At 34.8% G+C, this 11,118-nt stretch overlaps 2 protein-coding genes across 3 annotated transcripts in view; one reads left to right on the top strand and one right to left on the bottom strand.

Annotated features, from left to right (window-relative positions):
- LOC119583823 (importin subunit alpha-3-like) overlaps positions 1-1,790 on the bottom strand; it is a 16,377-nt gene extending 14,587 nt beyond the window's left edge. Inside the window, exon 1 of one of the 2 annotated variants that reach the window (XM_037932538.1) lies at positions 1,606-1,790. In XM_037932538.1, the coding sequence (XP_037788466.1) occupies positions 1,606-1,677 (72 nt within the window). In that variant the 5' untranslated portion in view covers positions 1,678-1,790. The remainder of the gene's footprint in view (positions 1-1,605) is intronic. The other variant, XM_037932539.1, reaches the window with a different exon arrangement.
- Positions 1,791-2,505: 715 nt separating this feature from the next.
- Positions 2,506-10,678, top strand: LOC119583824 (G kinase-anchoring protein 1-like). The gene is made up of 7 exons (XM_037932540.1): positions 2,506-2,763; positions 6,493-6,675; positions 6,877-7,071; positions 7,600-7,743; positions 8,091-8,231; positions 8,719-8,883; positions 10,543-10,678. Exons 1-7 carry the CDS (start codon positions 2,602-2,604, stop codon positions 10,582-10,584), a joined length of 1,032 nt encoding a protein of 343 aa, XP_037788468.1. The 5' UTR covers positions 2,506-2,601; the 3' UTR covers positions 10,585-10,678.
- Positions 10,679-11,118: the final 440 nt, after the last annotated feature.

Genomic DNA, 11,118 nt, shown 5'->3' with positions numbered 1-11,118 from the left:
CAATAAGGCTTATGGAGCAAGTTTTACATTATTGAATATAATAGGGTAAGTGTGTCTCTATCATAGGTTGAGGGCAACCAAAAACCCTGTAAGGTAGTTATAGGGCTAGAGTACCCTTTATGTCTGTTATAGTGAAGTGTAGCACAGTGCTATTCACATGCAGAATACATATAGTTTACCATCTGGTTTGGTTCATGTCATACCTCCATATGTGTCTAGATTCTTATTATAGTAGGCCAGTGAATAGTAGATATATATAAGCATATATCCATTCATAGTCCATTAATCACAATCAGCTATATGGACAGAAGATATAATTACATGCTGTGTTACATTTCACTGTCTGATAAAAAAAAAAAAAAAAAAAAAAAAAAAAAAAAAAAAAAAAAAAAAAAATATATATATATATATATATATATATATATATATATATATATATATATAAAAATATATATATATATATATAAAAAAAAAATATATATATATATATAAAAAAAAAAAAAAAAATATATATATATATATATATATATATATATATATATATATATATATATATATATATATATATATGTATTCTCCTCCTTAAGTTCTGCATACTCATATACTTAAAAGCTTTAAATGTACCCAAATTAGCATCAGAGTCCAATACACTAAAACTGTCTCTATGAATTATAAAGCCCTTGCAAACTGTACTGGCAATTAATCTTCCAATAAGGAACCAGACCAAGCTCTCTCTATCACAATATACATTTTGTGGATGTTTGTTTACCACTGCCAGTCATGGCAATCTAATGACATGGTCATTTTTGGATATATCATTTACAACAATGAATAACTTTTTTGTTTGCTATTTGTAATGTAAATGTTGCATACATGGCAGAATAACCTACATTAATTTGATTTTTCACTTCTATACATTACTTTTCATCTTGCTGTGACGTGTGCTAATGAAAACTGATCCCTGGTTCCCAGGAAATACCCAATAACAACTTTCAATAAAGAGGAAACACCAGACAAAAAAATGGGAATACCAATGGGTATACCACCATGTACAAGTCAGAATCCCTTCATAAGTGTTGAAAAAGAGTTACTTGAAGCATGTGAAAGGCTCGTTTAAAAATGCAATTACATTCATGAATCAGTCAGCATAACCTAGATCCCTGCCCAAGGAACTGGATATATGTCAAGTTCATCAAGACCATTAAAATCCATTTTCGTGCAGCAAATACCTCCTCGACACAGAGACCCTCGATTACGAGAAGAGGGACGAAAGATTAAGGAAGAGGGCGTAATGTCGAAGGAATAACGGGATCCGGAGAGCAAAAGTAAGGAAATAGGGCGGAGGGGGAGAGGGACGGGAGGGAGGCGGTGGCTGGCCGCGACGGCGAAGGACAGCCAATTCACCTCATATTGACCCTTCTGTCACGCTCCTATCGGTCACCTTGAACCACCTTCACGGTATCCGAGTTTGCTCTTCCGGAGTTTGCTATTTAATTAGAAATATCTACAAAAGTATGTACGCATGATGCTGACTATTGCGACAGTGTGAACTCCATCCCAGCCAAACAACCCCCTTCAAACGCCATCAGAGGCGGAATAACTTACATCTTGGTCCTTCCCTTTGTTCTTGAACACTCCCATTCTATTCTTGAATTGGTCATTTTGTTGTTTTTCCATTTTAAAAGCGTCTCCAATGGTTAAATTTGACTAAAACGCGTCCGGTGTCCAGGGAGGCAGACACCTCGTGACGTCAGAGCTCACCAACTACTCGAGGGATGTAAGGAAACAGCTGATTGGCCGGTTGGACTCAAGGTTCTTAATCCTCTTTTCTTGTATTCATTTACGGATACACATTCATGCAGCCTTAATTTTCTCGCAAGTTATATTTCTTCTTTGAGTAAATCTGTTTTCATTAATGCCCTAAAACTGCGTAAAATACTCCTATATATAATGGTATCTGCATGAGCACAGATTTGTTTACAATCTTCTAGGCCAATCAGAGGATAGGTCTCAAACGGGTTGGGAAACTTTGGCAGAACAGCTTTCAATTTTTGTCATAATTTTTCCTTTCCTGCAATTTCAATTATTTTTTATGACTATTCTTTTTCGGTGATTTCGGTTTAAGTGATGCAAACTCTTAAGCTCGGAAAGGTTGACATGAATAATTGTTATAAACTATTTTGTGCGCTGAGAGTTTTCTTTATCATTCATAAATCATGTTATATAGAGCAAATTATCGCGTAATAATTTTATGAAATACTTTCTGTATCAAAAGCTTGTGCTTAAACTGATCCTCAGCCCATGAACAAAATATTCCCGCTAATTGCAAACGAAAAAAAAAATCCCGACCAGTATCCTCGTAGCACAATAACACCTACAAATGAACAAACACCCCAGATAGCATAAACAATATCCTATTTCTTAAAAATCGCAATAAACCCCCATGAACCGAGGTCAATTAGCGTTTTCCCCCACGAAGTATTCCCCAGAACGACAACCCTTCCCCGACTTGCGTGTGGTTCTGGGAACTGTGTTTACCTTCTCCCTCGACGTGCAGCCGGAGCACCTAAGTCTCCTATCAGTCACAGAAAATTTTCCATAATGTCGTCTCGCTTTGGTCTCCTCGCCGTCGATGTTGAGCCTGGCGAGCGTGCCAATAAGAAGAAGCAAGATAAGGCCAAGCCCAAGACGGACGAGAAGAACAAGAAGGCGGTCAACAAGAACAACAGCAAAAAGAAGAAAAATGGGGTTGATGAGAGTGTGGTAAGGTCCTTGCAACAGATTAATCATTGATGCTGATTAGTGAAGGGAGTGTGGGAAAGGGACGGCAAATGAGGATTTACGATTCGAAAACGTGAATGGAACAGGATTGTGAATGGAGGCGAGAGCGCTTTCTCGTGGGCGTCGCGCAGGTCAAAAAGACCAAATTCACTGATAAGATACTGCCATTCAAATGACTTATCAGATCTCTTACGTTAAGCCGTATGAGGGATATGCAAAACGGAATATACAGAATATACTTCGAAATTTTATTTTGCATAATGCTAGAAGAGGCTAGCACCATTGGAAATGACATTTTGGGGGGTTGATTTACTGATAATAGAAGTTGAATACCTTTTCAAAGTTCTAAAGCAAAATAATTATATTAGACTGATTGCGTGAGGTATATCAGAGAAGTATTTTATGAAATAATTAGAAAATTATTGGGATGAACTTCAATAATTACAATTTCATGGATATCAATATTATTATGAAATAATGTCTACAGGATAACAAAAAAATAAAAGTAGAAGACATATATTATTATATATACAAAATTATAATACAATATACTTGACATGTGCAAGGATAGTTATATTAATGGTACTGATTTGTTTTTTCAACATGACCTTAATGACAAGATTTAAATAATCTCAAGTGCGTTAATGTAGTTGCAACTACTTTTTTGTACAAACCTTTTTTTTTTCAATCTGCCATCCCTAGAACAGTGTGGGAAATTATGGTTTTACTTTAAGGGAGAGACAAATTGTTGAACATGAGTTTGATTTCAGCCTAATGAAAAATAAAAATATAAAGAGTATGATTTTGTGACTATTTACTCACCCTCATTCTATACCATGATAATGGTTGCCTCTGTGCCTCATGGTGCTATGGCGAAAGGCTCAACAAACATCCATTCCTGATTTTTTGGTTGGATAGAGCTCGGATGTGTCATCAAGGTAGAACCAATACTGGAACCAATACAGAAGTTACACACATCTTGATAAAAGAACTGACTTTAGACTTTCTCAGATTGTCATACTTCATTAGAACTGTAAGTAACAGGGAACTAGCCTTGCTTATGGTCAGACTTTTGAATTAAGAGTATGTTTTATTGGTTACTGTCAATAGGATAATTGGGCATCCAGATGTTTTTCCCTGATTGATTCCTGGTTACTAAACAGGTTCACATAATTTTACCCAAACACCTCAATCGTTTACAAGTAAGGATGAAGGTGAAAGGAGATACTGCAAGAATCATATTTCTATTCCAAAGAACTTCATTTTCATTTTGTGCAGGAAATGTCATATATGAAAGGTCAGATATCATTAGGTTAGAGAATCCTTTTACTGTCTATCATGTAAGTCATATTGTCACACTCTAAAGTTATGTAGATAATACTATTTTTCCAACTTATTTGAACTCCAGAGTGCAAACTTTATCATGCAAAAGCCTGATTATAAAAGCCTTATTGTTTAGGATCTTACTGTCTAGGTATAATTGTCTCTCAGCTCGGGCTGCACCATACAGAGCAAAGATTCTCACCATGCAATTCTAATTGTCAGAAGAAGAGGAAGGAAGAAGAAGAACACCTAGAAACCTAAAAGTCATGTTTGTGAATCACACTGGCATCAGGCAAAGAGCAAATCTCCCATTATAGGTCTCATTGGTACATATGGGACTGGTTTTGATGAGAGGCTTTGTTGAGAAGAATTCAATCTGTATTAAAGGTAAACTTTTTAAACCAAGACTCCTTGATAAACTTAACAACTAAAGACATATTGATTTCAAATCCTCTTGATTGTTCTTCAGCCTGTGTACAAAGAATACAAAAAGATTTACTAGTAAAGAAAAACTACTGATGAAACCTCAGTCAGACTGTTTATAAAGTAATTGTTTGTGCATACTAACCCCAATACTTTTTTCCTTTCTCTCTTTCTTTCTTTCTTTCTTTTTTTAAGCTCATCAACAATTACCAGCATCCCAATATGATCATAGTAAATGATATTCAGTAAGATGTTAATCAAACTCACACACATGATGACAATAGTATAGAACATCCTCATGACTGAAATGCAGTTGCCAGAGCGTTTTGTGTTGGCATGTTACATGGGGCCCTATAAGGATAACCTGTCAAATCCTCTATGCTAGTTGACAGACTGGAAAGTAGTCATGAGAAATGTTTACAAATTTGTTGTTACCCACATTTAAATGAAGAGTGATCTCAGGGAACCGGCAGATTTTAACCTTTTCACCACCACACCCCATCTAGCAGTTGGTCTTTGCCTCCACGCCCCTACCTCTCACTACTTTAACGAAATCTTATTTAATCTGAGGGGAAACTTTTAAAAAGATATCTCTTTATGAAGCAAACACTATTATTTAAGCAACATTCCTGCATATAGGAGCACTTCTTAGGATAATTTTATTTATGGTTAGAGAAATATGTACTTGAACATCCCTCCTCAATGGATGTTATTCATGCCCTCCAAGTTATGACCTTTTGCTATATTGGTACCAAACTCCTGAACTGAACATCACCAAAACAAAGGATTCAGATGAATGTGTTGCCATTATTGATGATGTTATAGTTGTGTGGTTGGCTTTGTTCAAGCTAATACCAGTGTCTAGGGACCAAAGTAATCCATTGATGTAGCAAAAAACCTTGGGAATAATCAGGGATGATGTTTGCCTTTATATCCATTATGCATTTAGTCAGCTCCATTTATATGTATCTTTTATCATATCAATGAATTATCATAGTGGAAAACCTTCCAGTCACAAATGTTAGTAGTACAACATTTTCTCTCTGTTAGTCTTATCCATGTACCTCCAGGTATAAATTGGTTCCTATTTCAGCAGCTCACATTTACTGTCCATGTCCAAATAAAGGCATACAGTATATAAGATAAGTTATATGTGACCATTTCCCTGTAGCAAGCTCCTAGTTACTTCATATAGACAGAAACAAAGATCATTACTTAATCAGGAAGGCAAGGAAATTTAAGACTTGCATCATCAATATGGGGAAATTACTTTTGGTTGAGATTTTGACTCAGACTTTTATTGTTTTGCATGATTATATGGAAAGTACCTCTCCCTCAGCAGTATACAGTTAAAGAAGCAACTATCTGAAGGAGGTGATCTTAGGAGAAGAATAGGGTAGGGTATGATATAAAAATTCTTCTGATGGCTTAAAGAGTGTACTGAGGGAGGATTAGATGGGAGGAGAAGCCATCCAGGTACACAGGTGAAAGCCCATTAGGGTAGGGATGCGCAGCATTATCAAATATAGTAGGTTACTATTGATGCATCCCATTGACATACTTGAATTAATAACATATTTATAATCTAATATTATTTACTTTTATTAATTGTATGTGACTGTCATTGGGTTGAATAAGGACTTAGTTCATCAGACCTTGGTTTTGTATAGTATGTTCTGAATGATTGCATCATCATTGTTATTTATTTAAGAAACTGACAAAGGGTGCAGTCATCTCCATCTTCATCACTGACAATAAGTTGTAAAATGTTTATTTCACTCACACTCCCAGAGCACAGCTTTTGGTTTAATTTATTTTATTTTTTCCATTACCCTGTATTGTGTTTCATTGGGATAAACATACCTTATTGGCCTTATAAATGAATTTTCTGTATTAACCATGATAACTGCATAAGACGCCAATACAATATGGAAATGCTTAGTTTTAATTCACAATCAATCTCAGTTGCAGTTACAGGCAATGGCCTTTGGAACTGGAAAAACAAAAGCCAAAAAGAAGTCAAGCAAAAGTGGAGATACAGCTAAGAGAGAAGGAAACAAAGGAGATCCGGTGAAAAAAGAAGCAAGTAAAGTAAATGGAGAAGATGGGTTGAGAGTAGACGAGGAATGGCAACGCAGGGATGATGAGGTTTGAACTTGATCTCTTTTTTTTTTATACACTGTGTATGTATATATAGGTGTTGTTACTGATTCATTTTATTATCTTTGTGTATATTAATAGCATAAGAAAAAAAAATAATTAATTTTTCTCCCCTAGTGTGCTTGAAAATTTTTGATAATGTAATATAATCCATTACTTTTGTTTGACAAGTGAACTCCCTTTTTTCAGTTTGTCCGTGATGAGAATGAGCGAAGTCTACGGGAAGCGTTGATGCTCTCCAAACTTGACTTTGAGGAGAAAGAGAAAACCTCTGCACAAATGAAGAAAGAACGAGATGAGGGAAAGGGGGGGAAAGTGAAGAAGAAGAAAGATAAGCCAGTTACCATGTCCTTAGAACAGTTCAACAATCTTACGGTAGAACAGGTAACATTTTCCTACCACAATTTTCTTGTGTGCGTGTGCGTGTGCGTGTGCATGTGCATATACATATGCTATATTGTTTACACACTGAATAAATCAAAGTAGTTGTGACTTTTTTAGGACAAATATCTGTCATTCAGGTATAAGCATAGATTTTTTTTTTTTTTTTTTTTTTTTATGAATATAGAATTTTTGATTGATGAAATTAAGGAAAATTAAATGTTTGTATTTTTTTTTTTCCTTTTTTCTTTATCAAAAAGCCTCTTAAAGTATCCACTCATTTCCTCTTTTTAGAAAATTGCTGATTTTTTTGTCCTTTTTAACTTTTGAAAATAGAAAGAAAAAAGTAGCTCCCTTTTAGAATGATTTCAAGAGTATTAGAAATTCACCAATTTTATCAAAATATATGGAGAATGTTTTCTGATTCTGTGCAGTTATGGATCATAAAATATCCAGATATGAATTTAAAATATCATTGCACTTTCTTCATATTATGTGTATTTGATACAATCACCCAATATCAAATTTTAGTTAGCAAGAAAAAATGAACCAGAAGTGCAAGAACCGCCTCGGAATGAAAACGAACACAAATTCTTCGATGACCTTGAGGAAACCACTCGGAAGACCATGGAGAGAGAAACAAGAAAGGAGAATTACAAGGCAACAGCAGGACAAGTGAGATCCTGTGTTTTGTATTTCTTTTTAGTGTTGAACTTGTATTTAAATTCAGGTCTTTAGCTTCATCTTCGGCTAAGACTAGGATTAATAATATTTGATGTAGTATGCATGGAAAAGAACTGTTTTAAGAAAACAAGTATATATTTAGAATTTATAACACCATCTACTATTGGATTGTAATGTAATTATTACTTTTGGTTGCCTTCGAGTAACTTATTAGTTGCCATTAACACTGGGTGTTCTACTGAGAAACATTGAAAACAAATTTTGTAAATATTTTCAGTCAAGTTGATAGGATATTTTAAACAGAACTGAAAAAATATCATTAACACATCTCCCCTCAGTTTAACCATGCAATGCGTGTGTCTGAGTATGAAGCTGAAATTGAGAAGAGAGACTTCGAGATCCAAGCCTTGAGGCTGGAGGTTGAGTCTTTGAAAAATGACCTTCAGATGGTGAAGAGCAGAAACAAAAAACTGTGTGAGGTAAGCAATTCCTTGTTCTTGTCATGTAATTTTGATGAAGATATAACAGTAACATGTATGTTATATCTCTTGCATTATGAATTAGTTCATTCTCATGTATGCTTTTTTTCTGTGCTTGTCAAAATTAACTCTGTTTACCCTTGATGTTATTAAAAAATCAGTAGACTACATGTACTCAGAAAAAGGAAGTAAGTGTTGTTTGAAGACATTTTAAGAATAGTGCTTCAGATAGTATTCTTATTGAAACAGTACAGTCAATGCTATGTGACAACTTCAGTAGGTTTTAAAAAGCAGTTTCCATAGTCCTTAGAAGTAATCAGCAAGTTGTAGGCACAAGAAGGATTTTTGGTGGCTGCATGATGTTTGAGTGTTCAAACAAGTAATAAAATAAAGTGAAGGGAAAAAATATATATATAATAATAATAATAATATAGATATAGATATAGGTATAAATATGTATGTATATAAATCTCTATACTCTGTACAGGTTATTTGTTCAGCTGAAATGAAGGCCAAGGCTGAACTAGTGGTAGAGCTAGACAAGATGACAAAAGTACGAGAGGAACTTACCCAGGAAGTTGGAAGCCTTTCAGCCCAGCTGGAGCAGGAGAGATCCAAAGTCAACCAGCTTACGTTGGATGTCAAAAAACAGGTGCATACAAGATTTTGTAGTTGAAAAGGAAGATATTTGTGTTCATATATTAATGCGTAGATCTTAATATCACCAGTCAGTAATTCCTTTATTTTTTTAATGCATTTTACCACAGTTACTATACAATGGATCTGTTGTTGATACTCTTGACATGTTAAGGATCCAAAATGTCATGAGGCCATTAATAATTCAGTTATTGCCTATTTGGGTACTTGTAGTTTCTGTATATTCAGGAAGATATACATGTGTTTAAATCTGTAATGATTTTCATATCTTTTGTGAACATCTTATAGCCAGGCACACCTATAACTGTCATGAAAAATACATTCTTCATGACGGTATGGCTATAGGTGTCATGACTCGCTCTGGCTGCAGTACACCGCAAACCACATTGCCAGAAGTCACCGGCATGAGTGACAGAAAATACTGGCACCATCAGTGTAGTGCTAATGGGGGAGTTAAGGAGGGACGTGATGCTCAGGGTGGGAAAAAAATGCTACTTTCAATATGGGCAGAAAATCTTATACTAACAAGGGATCATTCCCAATTAGTATTTCATCATGTCCAAAAAGATTTGAATGTTTATAGTGGGAGCATGGCAGTTGTGTACCTTCTGGGCATGTAGAATAAAGCCTTTTTTTTCTGAATTCATTCACTGTATGCCTGAGTGATAGTCTTATCATGTTTAAGATAACAGAGAGAGGCCCAGTAAACTATGTACATCTCAATTACCTGCAGACTTTGAGAGAATATGATTGCCAGAGATTGTCACACTTACAATGCCTTGTTTGTTCTCTGCATGTATTATACATGTGGGTGATGAAAAGAATGAGAGAAAGTCTAAAATCAGACAGAAACGTCATGTGAAAACAATGACAAAAAAGTTGACAGATTTACACATGTCAACAAGTACTCTGTGAATGAAGCTTTCCTTTATTAATAGTAGTAGTTTGAATATTATAATGATTACATTGTTACATTGACTCTGTGTGTAAATCCTTTAATGTCTAGCACATTTTTCTGTTAATAAATACTTGTAAAACTCTCTCATATAGGGAAAGTAATAAGAGGGATATAGTCACATAAAATTTTTAAAACATCTTATCTCTGATTAACAAATTTTGTGTTATTTATTTACAGAAAATCTGAAATCAGTTAGATTTACTTGGACAAAGAGGGTAGATGGTTTTTTCAATGTTAGCTACTGCCAAAAGCATTACAAAAAATGACATCATGCATATGTCTTGTAATTGACATGGGGACAACCAAATCACCATTCACAATAAACTAAACAAAAAAAAAGTTGAATATTTAGAATGCAATGTAATTTCTAGTATTGTCCTGTAGAATGGCATGATGTCAAGGCATTCATGATAGTTTTATGCAAAGCAGGCCCTCAAAATACATATTTATTTTGAGAGTATTGCCTTAATTCCTGATAGATATAAGTCAACTGATGTTTTCCCTCAGTTCTCTTTAGCATGGGTCAAAAGTATTTAAAAGTATTTAAATCATGTGTTTGGATTTTTGTATCGGGAAAAGGGCAGTACTTAATATGTTCACCATTAGGTAGAGGTTACATTAGGGTTTAAATTATTTCCTTGTTTGTTTGTTTTTTTCCCCTAACATCTCACAAAATGCTATTTATTTTTTCCACAGGGTAAAAAGAAACAGTCATCAGATCCAGCAGGCAAGTCTTAACAAGGGATCACGAACCACCTTTACACCGTCTCAATTTTGAATAAAGAACGTGAAAATTTGTAATGCACTACTTCCAATAAATGATAAAAGAAAACTGATGTATTAGAGGACATGGTAATTATCAGAATTTTTGCCAGTAGAGTACCAATAATAAGACCTCAGCAGATTTGAGTTTAAGGAGTACAAATAATAGTAAGAAGTATAACTATTTTTTCATCGGTTTTCTTTATGACATTTGTAAACCATTACAATCTAATTGAAATTTTTGATTGAATATAGGAGCTGCTGCTGCTCTCTCTGTCTGCCTGTCTCTCTTTCTCTCTCTGTTTTTCTCTGTCTCTCTGTCTGTCTCTCTCTCTCTCTCTCTCTCTCTCTCTCTCTCTCTCTCTCTCTCTCTCTCTCTCTCTCTCTCTCTCTCTCTCTCTCTCTCTCTCTCTCTCTCAATCTATCACTTTCACTTTCTCTCTCTCTCTCTCTCTCTCTCTCTCAATCTATCACTTTCTCTTTCTCTCTCTCTCTCTCTCTCTCTCTCTC

This window comes from Penaeus monodon, chromosome 17 (assembly GCF_015228065.2).
Source record: "Penaeus monodon isolate SGIC_2016 chromosome 17, NSTDA_Pmon_1, whole genome shotgun sequence".
Lineage (NCBI taxonomy): Eukaryota > Metazoa > Arthropoda > Malacostraca > Decapoda > Penaeidae > Penaeus > Penaeus monodon.
This window is presented reverse-complemented; position numbering and strand designations above follow the sequence as displayed.

Excerpts from the sequence above, each read along its gene's own strand:
- LOC119583824 (XM_037932540.1), top strand. The coding sequence starts at position 2,602 with ATGTCGTCTCGCTTTGGTCTCCTCGCCGTCGATGTTGAGCCTGGCGAG. Across the intron at positions 2,764-6,492 it reads ATGGGGTTGATGAGAGTGTG|TTGCAGTTACAGGCAATGGC; the intron begins GTAAGGTCCTTG and ends AATCAATCTCAG. Across the intron at positions 6,676-6,876 it reads GGCAACGCAGGGATGATGAG|TTTGTCCGTGATGAGAATGA; the intron begins GTTTGAACTTGA and ends CCCTTTTTTCAG.